This window comes from Sturnus vulgaris, chromosome 2 (genome assembly GCF_052056855.1).
Source record: "Sturnus vulgaris isolate bStuVul1 chromosome 2, bStuVul1.hap1, whole genome shotgun sequence".
NCBI lineage: Eukaryota > Metazoa > Chordata > Aves > Passeriformes > Sturnidae > Sturnus > Sturnus vulgaris.
Genome location: NC_142244.1, coordinates 31,884,972 through 31,898,214, shown reverse-complemented (window position 1 = coordinate 31,898,214; position 13,243 = coordinate 31,884,972). Strand labels below are relative to the sequence as shown.

Below are 13,243 nucleotides of genomic sequence, written 5' to 3'. Positions count from 1 at the left end.
CCAAGTCCCTGCTATAAGGGGATCCAGCCAGCCCACATATGAAAAATGAGAAAGTTAAATTCACAAGCACTTTTTAATCAAAAAAGGTACCTTTAATAGGAAAAAGGGTCAGTGGGGCAGTCCATTTAAAGTCGCATTGCTTCAGAAGCTACAAGGACGATGTTGAAGTGTTTTCCAGGAGCCCAAAAGCTGCACCAGGTCCATATCCAAGTTAAAGAGCCTTTTCAGAATGTGAAGTCACTGTATACAAGTCCATCATGACAGCAGTAGCTCATACTACTCCCCACACTTCCTCAAAGGCAGTAGTAATTTTAGCACACGTTAGGGCAGCAGAAAGGGGATAGTTGCTGATGGAGACCATCTTTTCTGTGTAGTCAACATTGACCTGGGAGAAGAGGGGGAGAGAAATAGGAAAAAAAAAAAACAACAAAGTTGCAAAAAGTTTTTATTAAGCCTCACCTCCATTAGTACAAGACAGGCAAGGAGCCACTGGAGAGAGTCCAGCAGAGGCTAGAAAGATTATTAGGACACAGAACCATCTCTTATGAGGAGAGACTGCAGGGCCTGTTTTGTCTAGGGAAGAGAAGACTGAGGGGATCTCATTAATGCACGTAAATATCTCAAGGGTGGGTGCCAAGAGGAAGGTGCCAGACTCTTTCTTCTGGTGGCCGGTGACAGAGGAGGAGCAGTGGCCATGAACTAAAGCACAAGAAGTTTCACCTCAACATGAGGAAGAACTTCTTTACACTGAGGGTGGCAGAGCACTGGAACAGGCTGTCCAGGGAGATTGTGGAGTCTCCATCTCTGGAGACATTCAAAGTCCACCTGGACATATTCCTGTGTCACCTGCTCCAGGCAACCTTGCCTTGGCAGGGGGCTGGACTGGATCTCCAGAGATCCCTTCCAACCCTAACAACTGGAGAGGCACAGTATTTCCTCAGGAGGGAAACTGCTAGCTTTCACTAATGCCCCCGCCCCTTGGGAGGGAGAACAGTCCCAAGTGTTGCAGTTTTGGGCCTTTTTTTGACAAGCATAAGGGGAAAAATGGGGGGCTGGATGGAGGGGAAACCAAGCCAAAAAAAGGGCAGATAAAACCTCCATACTCAGACTGAAACCTTTTTACAACCTCAGGTAAGAGATACACACACTTACCGACCCGTGGGCAAAAGCTCCCACCACAATGACAACTGGCTCTGCTGCAGGAACCAGCTCACGCAGATCTGACACCTGTGACACTGCAAAAGAGGTACCAATCTTCATGCAGCCCACGGGAAGATGGTCGCTGACTGGATTTTTAATCACCTACAGAAAGCAGAAAGTTAATAGGGGTGTAGAGGTAACAGACTCTGACACATAGCTAGATCCATTGTTTGCTAAAAGCAACAGACAAACAAAAAATTCATCAGCTGGTTGCAGGCTGTGTCAGGAGCTCATGACTGATGCATCTGGAGTAATCCATCCTCATTGTCCATGGTATTTACAAAATACAGTGGTGGTGTTATTCCACAACCAACATTACATACAAAATTCTATATCACAGACTGTCCTTGTCCAAAAATCAAATCTTTTTAAGGTTTCCCTGTCCCCCTGATTACCCACCAAATACACCCAGGTCCTTGAGCAAAAGCAACCCCAGATGGGTTGAGGCTCAGTGATCATAGATATGCCCAGGATACAGATGACGTATAGGTAGAAGTCTTGGCTGTGGGGAGCAGTAGAATACGTAGCAGAGCTCCCCGTGACCAGCAGTGTAATTCCTGAATAATCCAAAATCAGAGAAGTCCACAAGATCTTCTCCAAGTGACAACAGGCAATATGGAATAGCCAGGAGAAGCTGAGGCACAGCACTGCTCCCAGGAAGAGCATCTCAAACAACACCTTCTCCTGTAAAGAAGCCATGAAGTACACCATGGTCAGGATCCCCAGGCAGAGGGACAGAACAAACCCCAGCAGGTGTGTCCAGATGTTGCCAGTCTCAGTGTGTATCTGGAAGATGCTCTTGAAACAGGCACACAAGGAAGGCATGGAGGACCTATAGTCCCCTTTAGCAACTGTCTTGTCTTGGCTGGCAAGCAGGCTGCTGTTGGGATTTAAAACCACTCTCCTTCTTTGAGGAATCTGGATTTTCCAGAAGAAAGTTACAAAACACATTTAAGTCATGATTAATTCTTCAGCTCTGGGAGTCTTGCTGCTCTCTGAGGAACAGCACAGTGAGGTCCTGCTCAGCCAGCAGCTCCTTGTTCTGGTACGTTCCTCAAGCCAGGTTTATGAGAGCCCTGCGTGGGAAAGGCTGCTCCTTGTCCCTGCCTGCTGATCTGTGTCCTCAGGCAGATATACTGGCTAGGGCCAAGTCTTCTCTGCCAAGATGACATCACCATCACCTTCCTCAGGCTGCTGCTTTCCTGGCATTTCCAGCAACAAGGGTAGTTCTTCATCCGAGGAATCCGGTATCATGATAAATCCTTTGTCCCTATGGTTTATCCAGTCTTCCCCTCTGTGACTACAGAAGCCATTCAAGTTAATTATATCTTCATTTCCACCTCTCTCTGCCATTTTAAAAGCTGTACCTGAAAAGTGTCAATACCCAGGCATGGCAGTCAGGCTCAAGTGAGGAAACAGATCCCTCATCTCCAAAGACAGGTGTGTTTGGGGTTTCCTTCCTGCAGCAGCAGCTCCTATCCAGGTAGCATATGGGAGAGCCCCCCTGAAACCAGGACTCCCAGCAATGATGTGAGGGAATAGCATAGCAGCCACACCCACAACCAGGACCCCCGCTCAAAAAAAATCCCTCCTACATTGCCGTTACAATGTTCCAACATTAGCTGTGAACAGTTACAGAATATTTACCTTCAGCAGTTTCTGAGGCCCATCAGCTGCTCTAACACTGAGCTTATGCAGCAGCTGAACTGGCAAAGAGAAAAGAAGAAAAAAAATCACTTAATCTGTGCGGTAATCTGCTGGAGGAATCCCATGCTTTGCCTGAGCTGAAGTACACAAAAAGCCCACCTTTAGAGTTCCCATCACAGCCTGAAAAAAGTTATTTTGCTGACAGCACAACCTCCTGCGGGCACTCCCCATTGTGCTAAGGAGCACACAACTGGGGTATGAACCCTGGAACAGCCCAGGAAAAGGCTTTCACTTCTTCGCTCTTTTCTCATTTTCACATTTTATGGTCAGTGCCAGTTTTTGACTTTTCCCAAAAGGTCCTCCAATCCTGACCACCTGCCTGCATTATTCTATAGCTGGTGCAGAGTTTGAATCACTTACCCATAAGACCACAGAATCGATCGAAAGTTCTTGGGATTCTGGTCTGGGGATTTACTTCAATGAGAACATTCTTCTTGGTATGGATATAAACCTGCAGGAGCCCAGCCCGATTCAGGGGACTGTCCATGAGCATCAGGAGACTCTGAAAGTGAAAAGAACGCGGTACTGGAAATAGAAAGGCACGCGAGAGAGAATTCTAGGGAAAATTGAGAGTTAGCCCCCACAAATGTAGAAGGGACCGATATTGAGGCTGAAAGCTCATCCAACTACGGAACGTAATGCTGTAGTGCTAAGAAATCAAGTCCAGACCCAAAAATCAACTCAATTTAAAACCCACCAACATAACGGGGGAGGCCAAACTCACCCCCGGGCTCCAGGGGCACAAGCGGACCCCTGGAGCCGAGGGACGATCGCCCCGAGCCGCCTTGCCGGGCTACCCCGAGCAGCCCAGGCCGCCACAGGCGCCGCCGGACCCAGCGGGTACCTGGTGGGTGATGTCAGGCCGCACCTCCCCGGGGTCCCGGCCGTTCCGTAGCAGCAGCGCCTTATGCTTGTCGCAGTTGAGCAGCTCGAACGTCTTCCCCACCTACGGCCAAATTACGGACAGGTAGCAGGGAACGAGAGGATCCGCGGTGCGGTGCGGCACGGCCTGACCTGCCCCGACCTCGCCCCGCCCTTACCTTCACGGTCTCCAGACTCGCTCCCTCCAGCACAACCAGGAGCCGCCGCTGCCCGCGGGGCCGCTTGCCCGCCACTGAGCGCCCTTCATCATCCTCCTCATCCTGCACATCCCCACGTGGCCGCCTGGGCGCCGCCATTTTGTCACGAGGCCCCGCCAGCCCCTCCCTGGCCCCGCCCTTCCCGCCGCGGCCACCCAAGATGGCGCCGGGGCGCGCCCTCTATCTGGCTCCGGCCGGACCCGCTTCCTGAGCGCCGCGGCCGCCGCGCCGGAAGGCGAGTGCTAGGGGCGGGAAGGGGCAGAGGTACACTCCTAGCTCCGCGGTTTCCCGCCGGAGCGCCACAGCGGTCGCTCCTTCCGGTGTCCTTCCCGGCGGGGGCGGCGGCGGGGCGATCATGGCGCAGAACCTGAAGGACCTGGCGGGACGGCTGCCGACCGGGCCCCGCGGCGTCGGCACCGCGCTTAAGCTGCTCCTGGGCGCCGGTGCCCTGGCCTACGGCGTGCGAGAGTCCGTCTTCATTGGTGAGTGGAGTCACCCCCAACCCCTGGGAGCCTTCGTGCCCGCCGCTCGCGCTGACCAAGCCCCCGCTCTCTCCCCGCAGTGGAGGGCGGCCAGCGCGCCATCTTCTTCAACCGGATCGGCGGCGTGCAGCAGGACACCATCCTGGCCGAGGGGCTGCACTTCAGGTAGGGCCCGGCCCCCACCCGGCCCCCCCTGACCTGGCGGGGCCCTCGCCCCTAACGCGCCTCCACCTCCCGCAGGATCCCCTGGTTCCAGTATCCTATCATCTATGACATCCGAGCGCGGCCGCGGAAAATCTCCTCCCCCACTGGTTCCAAAGGTGAGCGAGAGGGGCCACGAGGTGGGAAGCACGGGACAGGAATTCGGCCGTAGTTCTGCGCTCCTCAGATAATTATGGAATGTTAAGGGGTTGGAATAGGCCCTAAAGATTATTCACAATTTTTTGCCGAGAGTAGTGACACCTTTCACCATACCAGGTTGCTTAAATCCCTATCTGACCTGTTCTTGAACACCTCCAGGGCTGGGGCATCCACAGTTTCCCTGGGCAACTTATGCCAGTGCCTCACCACCCTCTCCGCATTGGATGTCTTCATAATTCCCAGCCAAAACATCCTTCTCCCAGTTGGTGCCGATTGTTCCTTGTCCCATCACAGCAGTCCCTGATGGAGAGGGGCTCTCCAGCTCCCCGCAGGCCCCTGACCCCCTTGCTGTCCCCACAGACCTGCAGATGGTGAACATCTCCCTGCGTGTGCTGACGCGGCCCAACGCGGCCGAGCTTCCCAGCATGTACCAGCGCCTGGGGCTGGACTATGAGGAGCGCGTCCTGCCTTCCATTGTCAACGAGGTGCTCAAGAGCGTCGTGGCCAAGTTTAATGCCTCGCAGCTCATCACACAGAGAGCCCAGGTGAGCCCTGCCACGGCAGGCTTGGGTCAGCTCACAGGGGAACTGCAGAGCGATGAGTGGGGGGAGTGTTGTGGCAGGTGAAGGAAGGATGACTGTGTTCAGCTGGTGGATGCGGCATCCACATGGCAGGTGTGTCCCATGTACAGTTTGATTTCAATACGTGTACACGTACTGTACTGGCAGTATCTGAGGAGGAAACTGGCTTCGTTGGTACACAGAGTGCGAAACTGCACCAAAGTGTAACACTGAGAGAGGGAGAGCTGGTTTGCTTCATGATCCACAGGTGTCAGTGGAACAGGATTTAAAAATACAGGTCTCCGAATGACTGTTGGAGCAAATTCAACCATTTTGAAAAATCTGAAAAATAGTGGGAATGAGCAGTTAACAAAGCACTAACCTGTCAGTGATAGATGCTGCAGAAGGGTAGCAAATCACTTCCATTTACAATCACAGAATGGGTCAGATTGGAAGGGACCACCGTGGGCCATCTGGTCCAGCCTCCCTGCTCAAGCAAAGTCATCCCAGAGCACATGGCACATGTGGAAGATTGCATCCAGATGGTTCTTGAATGTCTCCAGTGAGGGAAACTCCACAACTTCCCTGAGCAGCCTGTTACAGTGCTCTGTCACCTGCACAGTAAAGAAGTTATTCCTCATACTTAGGTGGAACTTCCTATGTTCCACTTTCTGCCCATGTCCTATTGTTGGACATCACTGAGAAGAGCCTGGCTCAGTTGTCTTGGCACTCTCCCTGCAGGCACTGATTAGAAAAAGCTTAGATTGTCCTCTGGGGAGGACGCTCTGGAGGAGTGTTCTAAAATATTAGAAATACCTAGCTTAAAAAATGCCTGTTTGTGAAAGTTTGTATTATAATAGTATGCTTGCCGGGGATTTTGAGAGTTATCATCACTTGTAGCAGCTGGCGCAGAGGGGAGGTGCTGGTCTTGTTTTGAAAGGTTTTAGAGGAGGTCCTGCAGGACCAGGAGGGTGCTGAAGAGGAAGAGTAGTTAGATAAAATACAAAACATCTCTCAACTCTCAGAGACCACATCTCTGATCCATGTCAAAAGAACCAAAGAGTAGAACTGAGTGTCCAGATTTTGTAATGAGAAATGATCTGTATCCCCCGGTCAGGGGCTTCAAGGTTTTGTGCTCATCCACATGGAGTGAAGTGGAAGGTTTTTTTAGTCTTCATGTAGAAAGAAAATGCGGGGAGAGGATGGGACTGCAAAGAATATCTCTGGGGGTTTTGGCTGTATTGGAAGCAAAGGCTCTTAAGCATCTGTGATTTCAGATAAGAATCATTCTTTGATCTCTGAAATTTTTGAACAAACTGAACTGCATTTGTCTTCTTGTCATGTATCCATCCAGTTCTTGTTATTTTAAAGTGATGTGGGATTGAAGGGATTGGTAGCCAGAAAAAAATCAAGTGATTTTGTGTAGTTGTGCACTCACAGTTCACACAGGAAAGGTTTGTGTCGCTATTTAGCGTTCTGCTCAGAAACAGCTGCAGTTAAAGTAAAAGCAAATGCTTGACTGGCCAAGCATGTGATACTGTAGCAATACTTTTTGTTTAAGTCAATATTTAGTGCAGGACTTGTCAGGCTGCCTGAAAAAAGTGCTGGCAAGTAAATGGAGAATAAATCAAAGTATCTAGCAGCAGCACTCACCCAAAGCAGCCAAAAAAAGTGCAGTAGCTACACTAGACAAGTAGCTACTGTAATTAAGATATGTGATACAGGTTAAAAAAATTATATGGTCAATTCTTTTTCTGTGTTGGAGTACAGTTATGAAAGCACAGGCTGCAAACAGTGGCAAATCCAAGGTGGAGAAGGACATGCTTATTGCCAAAACTGGGAACTTTGGAACTGGATGTGGCAGGATGTGAAAGCAAAAGCCACTTTTCAAGTTTTTTTTACTTTCGCAGTGCTACTTGCATAGAACAGTTAAGTAGTAACTACAAATGAGCTGTAGTAGAGTTACAGAAACGCTTTTTGTGGCTGTGGATATGTTATTCAGAGATGTTGTTGATGTCCATGTGTCCTGGTTTAGGGCAAATTAGGGAGAAAACCTCCGGAAGGAGCCCCCAAACAGCAAACCCCCACCACGACTCCCCCCACCACCGGGTTCGGGAAGAATTTCCTCAGAGAGGAGTGGAAAAAAACCTGTTTATTTAACAAACGAAACACTCCCCAGCACAAAAAAACAACACCAGCTGACAAAAAAACTCTTTCACTGTTCTGAAGGGATGACAAACTCAGAAAGTCCCTCTGGCGAGTGGTTGCCCAGTTGTCAGTCTCCGATGCTGGGGAATGACTGCTGCAAGTGACAGAATGCAGACTCCTGGTGTTTCTTGGTGTTTCCCAGGTCCCTGTCTGGAAGAGGTTCAGATGGTATTCAGGAAAGGGAGAGGGGAAAAAAAACCAGTCCAGGGAAAAAATTGGACTGTCTAGCTGAACTAACTAATAAGCAAAAGCAAGGGCAAAGCAAAGAAAAGAAAAACAGGCAGAAGCGAACAAAGATAAGCTAAGCAGCAAGCAGAGCTAAGCTAAGCAGCAAGCAGAGCTAAGCCTCTCCTAAACACAGACCATGGTGGAGGTGAGCCAGCTGATAACAAGACAAAACAAACCTTCACTTTCAGATTCAGTCCTGAAAGCACAGGACATAATACCACACATAATCAGAACACACGATTGGAGATACAAACACCATAACATCACCCTAGAACACCATGGTTTGGAGCTTGGGTTGGGAATGTCTCTCCTGACACTGAAGAGCAGTTGTGCTTCACTTTTGGAGTGTGCAGGAAGTGCAAAATGCCCTGTGCTTGGTACTACTCTTGTTGCTGGGCTTGTGTTTCAGGTGTCTCTGCTCATTAGGCGAGAACTGACAGAGAGAGCCAAGGATTTCAGCCTCATCCTGGATGATGTAGCCATCACAGAGCTCAGTTTCAGTCGTGAATACACAGCTGCTGTGGAGGCTAAGCAAGTGGGTGAGTTCCATTGGTGCCTTTTCACTGAATTATTAAACAAGGAGGTGGAATTTGGGCTAGTGTGTCACTGCTGTGTCGCTGTATGAGTACAAGTACAGGGTTACAAATCTCTTAGTAACAGAGCTAAACAGGTTTATTTTGCAAGTGTTACCAGAAGGCCGTAGCTAATGGGATAGACCATTAGAGGGACTGAATTCCCAAAACTGAGGTTCTTCTTCAGACTGGGACTCTGTCACTCGCTGTGGAAGTTATATGTGGAGGGTCTGGGTACTGTAGGTTTTACTCAAGAAAAGGTAAAGTGCTCTCAGGATATGTTCTGTACTTGGATGTGGTCCCAGAATGTTACCGGTTCTTTGGGAAACAGAGCTCCTGGGCCTCAGCTCTCAGGTTCTGATGGAAGACACTGTGTGGTTCCAATGCCTGTGTCCCTTCTCCCTGCAGCCCAGCAGGAGGCACAGCGCGCCCAATTCCTGGTGGAGAAGGCCAAGCAGGAGCAGAAGCAGAAGATAGTTCAGGCCGAGGGGGAAGCGACAGCTGCCAAGATGATATCCTGCTTCGGGAGATTTTGTGGGATGTGGCTTGTGAGCTGGACAGGCCTGAGAATCTCTCACATTGGGCTCATGCTTAGGAGACTGTGATCGGATGATAGCTTCAAGTAGGTCACTGTTCTTTTTCCCCCCCCCTTCTCCAGTCGGCTGGAGTGAGGTACATCTGAGGTGACAGGCCAGAGCAGAGAAGGCCGTGGGCCTGCCCTCCTTACTGTAAAGTTTAACTTTTATTGGCTGTGTGTGACCATAATCTGTAATGTTCTTAACTGGGGTAAATGACAATATGCCTACCCAAAGGCCCATGTTACTGGGATACAGATTGCTTTTTACCCACTAAGATGTTCTTTAATATGGCTTAGGAAGAATTCCTTGGGGATAAGCGGCTTCTGTTTGTGGGCTTTTCCTTAACTTTTTTCCCTTGTACCTTGGGGAAGCTCTCAGCAGGAATCCAGGCTACATCAAGCTACGTAAGATCCGAGCTGCTCAAAACATCTCAAAAACGGTGAGCACTGGGACACAGAATTCCTTTTGTCCTTTTGCAGTCCTTGTGCTGTTCCCCCAGTCCAGTAGCCACATGATGAATTTAAGGCGAATGTGATCTGCCCTGTCCTGATCTTTGTTCCTGCCCAGCCCTTCTCCGCTCAAGTAGAGCTTAAGACTTAGCAAGGATCTGCAATTAGATTGGAGGCTCAGAGTTCATGCCCTTCATATGACAAGGCCAGATCCACATCAGATTCCATCACCCATCTTCAGCTGCAGCCACCGAAAGCTTCTGGTTACCTGCAGCTGAGAAAGGGGGACAGATAAATGTGGGATCAAAGGTCTTTGTGACAGAGACAGAATGAGCACTTATTTTAGAAAGTCTGATGGCTCTGAGGTGAGAAGTCGGGAAGTTAGGAGTTATTGTGGGGAATTGTGTTGATTTAACAGAGGTCTTAAATGAAGGAAACAAGAGTACTGTATCTGAAAGGGGAGGTAGGTTCCTGGTGCTATTCCTCCATGTGCATTTTTTAGTCCCTGATGCCGTGTCTGCAATGTCTTTCTTTTTCAGATTGCTGCCTCACAAAACCGTGTGTATCTCACAGCAGATAACTTGGTACTGAACCTGCAGGATGAGGCCTTCACCAGGTAAAGGGGCTGGGTGCCTGGATTTGTCTGCACCTTACTTGAGAAGCTGCTCTCCTTTCTGAAGCACTCTGAGGATCTTTTTCTAAAGGGAGCCTGATGCCAGGGGATACAGCCAAGTAGAGACCAGCCTCTCCTACTGTGGAAATGGGGATTTTTGTTAAATCTAATCCATTAACTCTTGTTTTTTTTTTCTTTCCCATCCTCCATCCCTTACTGCTTCTGCTGACACAGAGGAAGGTAAGGCACTGTACATTTTAATCCTTTTGTTAGTACTGGAACCAGGGTGTTGCTGTTTCCTGGTGCCTAGGATGTTTCTGGCCTGGGCTGTTTTGGCCTCAGCAAGTTTATTCCAACCTCTACCTCAGTTCCCATTTGTGATGTGAAACTTGAAGCTTTCCTAGCATGGACCACACAAACATACACAGAGTAATTGGAGCTCCATGTGTGCCTCATAAGGAGCCTTGCATGGGAAAGGCAGGAGTAACTGTGGAGCGTTCTCTGATCTATCACATGTACAGGGCATGCTGTGGTCATGGCAGACAGGGCTGTAAGGAGGCAGGCAGATGATCATGGGTATTTGTGGTGGTTTGGGGTGACGATCTCTAGGGAAGACGCTTTTGTTACTCTCCAGAAGCTTTCCAGTTCATGCGAGAGCACCTCATTTCCTGCTTTCAGAGCTGTCAGGAGTTTGGTACCTTTGCCTAATCTGTCCAGTGTTTACTGAAAAAGGCAGTGCCAACTGAGCTAACAGGATGCTGCTAAAAGCTTCAGTTTCTCAGAATTGAGAAGGGAAACCAGGATTGGTTTCTTCTCTGTGGGATCTTTGATTATAACATTCTTCTTCGTCGCCTCTGACCAGATTGTGCCATATTGTTCCAGAAGATTTAAGGGGCTTTGGAAAAAAACCCTGCCTAATAGGAAAGACTTGGAAGTCCAGATCCTTTGGGTGTGACACCCCATACCTCAGAATCCATATTGAGGGGCTGGTGCAGCTTTGCTTGTGCTTTCTGGACTGATGACTCCCTTCTGTCTCCCTTTCAGTGACAGTCTCCTACTCAAAGGGAAGAAATGAAAGAAGCTGAAGATTCCTAGAACCAGTGTCGCTGACCAGCAGAAGATAAGAGTGAGGATCTTTGAACTCCCTCCACTAGTATTTTTTGTCCTCACTATGAAGTTTTTAATCCAGTAGCCAGATTTGGTCCCCATGCCTCTGCTCCATCTGTGGCGATTCACTTACAGGAATGGTCAGTTACAGGAATGGGCTCTGCCTCTAGGCAGCTGTAATTCCTTCCTCATCCCACCAGTTAAATTTGGAGAGTGGGCAAAGGGGATTACTGGTATTAACCCATGTGGATATTTGCCTCTAATCTTCATTAATATTTAGATATGTGTAGGATATCAAATTCTTTTTTGGCCAAATGAGGGAGTTCTTCTGCCATCAGCAACAGGCTTTTTTTGTAGTAAATTTTGTTTCTCTTTCACTCTTGATCCCAAGAGAACCTGGGACTGAATTCAGGACAATGCCATTCATTGGGTGCCTGTCACTGCTGGAATATCTTACTTGTGTCACTGTCTGCTCAGTGATGCTTTCAAATATTTGTAAAAATTAAAAAAAAAATCAACCAAATTTATATTGTGTCTAAGTGTGCTTAGTGCATGAAAAAAAAAAAAAAAAAGAGGTTATTTTATGTAGTGGGAGGTGGAACAGAGATTTTATTTGGTTGAAATTAGAATGAGGATGATAAAGGGAGAGGGACAAAAGATAGAAAAACACTCATGGTCACTGGCAGATCATCACAGTATGGGAAGAGAAGAAAGATGTTTGGATACTCATACAGCTGTGTGAGTAACCAGGGCTGGTTCCTTAGCTGCCTGTAAGGGCTGCAGATGAGGATAGGTTTACCTGCTTTTCCAGGTCACAGAAGCATCTCTATACTGTGTCCTGGCTTCCATTGTTACACCTTGGGCTTTTTCCCCTCACTGCTTTCCTGGCTGAAAAGAGGAGGAGAAATTTTCCTCCACTGACTAAATTCTCTTTTGCTTGCATTTCAACAGTAAGAGCTTGTGTTCTTTAGGAGTAGTGTTCTTTGCTGTTTCTCTGGGCTGCCCTATACTGAGATTTAGGACTTGGAGGTTATCACAGCACCAGAGAATCATAGAATGTCCTAAGTTGGAAGGGACTCACAAGGATCAAGTCCGGGACAACCTAGGAATTGAACTATAAGTGAGAGCATTGTCTAAGCGTGTCTTGAACAGAGACAGACTCAGGGTCAGGACTGGTCCCCTGGGGAGGTTGGCCATCCTGTAAATGACCCTGTTTTTCTGATACCCAATCTGAACCTCCCCCTATGCAGCTTTAAGACACTCCCTGTGTCCTGTTGCTGGACACCAAAGAGAAGAGATCAGCGCCCCCCTTCTGCTGCCCCTGATGAGGAGGTATTAGGTCAGTCTTCTCCAGACTGGACTAACTTTGTATCCTCAGCTGCTCCTCTTAAGTCACACCTCTCCTTGCTGTCTTTGTTGCCCTCCTTTGGACATATAATATTTTTATATCCTCCTTGTGTTGTGGTGCAAGAAGGTGTACACGGTGGTGAGGCTGGCCCTGAGTGCAGTGGGACCCTCATTTCTCTGACCAATTAACTATTCTGTGCCTAGTGCACCCCAGCATAACACACCTGGCAGGGCCTGCCATCATTCAAAATGCCCAGAGCCTTTTCTGCAGGGCTGCACCCCAGTCTCATCCCTCAGTCTGTATTTACATCCAGGATTACAGCATTCTGGGTGCAGAATCCGGCCTTTGTTCTTCAATTTTGTGTGGATGGAATTGCGTACGCTTCTGGCTGTACACTGAACGCTGCCCAGAGAGATATGGTGAGACTATCAAAAGCTTTTCCAAAACCAAAAAAACCTCGCATGTGGCACCCCTTTGACTGCCACGTGGGTAACCTTGTTGTAAAGGTTATTAAGTTGGTAAGGCAAGACTTTCCCTTCAAGAATTCGTGCACACTTTGATCAATGACTGCGTTGTCTTTCAAGTCTTTTTTCTTGATAGCTTCCAGACTAATTTTTTCCACAGTTTACTAGGCACCCGAGTGAGACTGATTAACCTGTAATTACCAAGATCTTTTTTGCCTTTCTTGAAAATTAGGACAGCATTTGCTAGCTTCCACATCAATTTATACAGATTCCCAAGACTGTTGATTA

General features: G+C 48.5%; 2 protein-coding genes across 2 annotated transcripts; one reads left to right on the top strand and one right to left on the bottom strand.

The window, feature by feature from the left end:
• Nucleotides 1-54: 54 nt before the first annotated feature.
• Nucleotides 55-4,109, bottom strand: EMG1 (EMG1 N1-specific pseudouridine methyltransferase). The gene is made up of 6 exons (XM_014884198.2): nt 3,948-4,109; nt 3,752-3,853; nt 3,268-3,409; nt 2,848-2,906; nt 1,153-1,302; nt 55-385 (listed from the first exon to the last, which is right to left on the bottom strand). Exons 1-6 carry the CDS (start codon nt 4,083-4,085, stop codon nt 272-274), a joined length of 705 nt encoding a protein of 234 aa, XP_014739684.2. The 5' UTR covers nt 4,086-4,109; the 3' UTR covers nt 55-271.
• Nucleotides 4,110-4,112: 3 nt separating this feature from the next.
• PHB2 (prohibitin 2) lies at nt 4,113-11,666 on the top strand. Its single transcript, XM_088159090.1, has 9 exons — nt 4,113-4,468; nt 4,549-4,633; nt 4,709-4,788; nt 5,189-5,373; nt 8,234-8,363; nt 8,805-8,908; nt 9,336-9,413; nt 9,963-10,276; nt 11,081-11,666. The coding sequence occupies exons 1-8, from the start codon at nt 4,342-4,344 to the stop codon at nt 10,041-10,043; spliced, it is 870 nt and encodes a 289-aa protein (XP_088015216.1). The 5' UTR covers nt 4,113-4,341; the 3' UTR covers nt 10,044-10,276; nt 11,081-11,666.
• Nucleotides 11,667-13,243: the final 1,577 nt, after the last annotated feature.

Coding starts and splice junctions, on each gene's coding strand:
- EMG1 (XM_014884198.2), bottom strand. CDS start 4,085: ATGGCGGCGCCCAGGCGGCCACGTGGGGATGTGCAGGATGAGGAGGAT. Junction 2,907..3,267: donor TCGATTCTGTGGTCTTATGG/GTAAGTGATTCA, acceptor TCTCTTTGCCAG/TTCAGCTGCTGCATAAGCTC. Junction 386..1,152: donor GAGCTTTTGCCCACGGGTCG/GTAAGTGTGTGT, acceptor CTCTTCTCCCAG/GTCAATGTTGACTACACAGA.
- PHB2 (XM_088159090.1), top strand. CDS start 4,342: ATGGCGCAGAACCTGAAGGACCTGGCGGGACGGCTGCCGACCGGGCCC. Junction 4,789..5,188: donor CTCCCCCACTGGTTCCAAAG/GTGAGCGAGAGG, acceptor CTGTCCCCACAG/ACCTGCAGATGGTGAACATC. Junction 8,909..9,335: donor AAGCGACAGCTGCCAAGATG/ATATCCTGCTTC, acceptor TTTCCCTTGTAC/CTTGGGGAAGCTCTCAGCAG.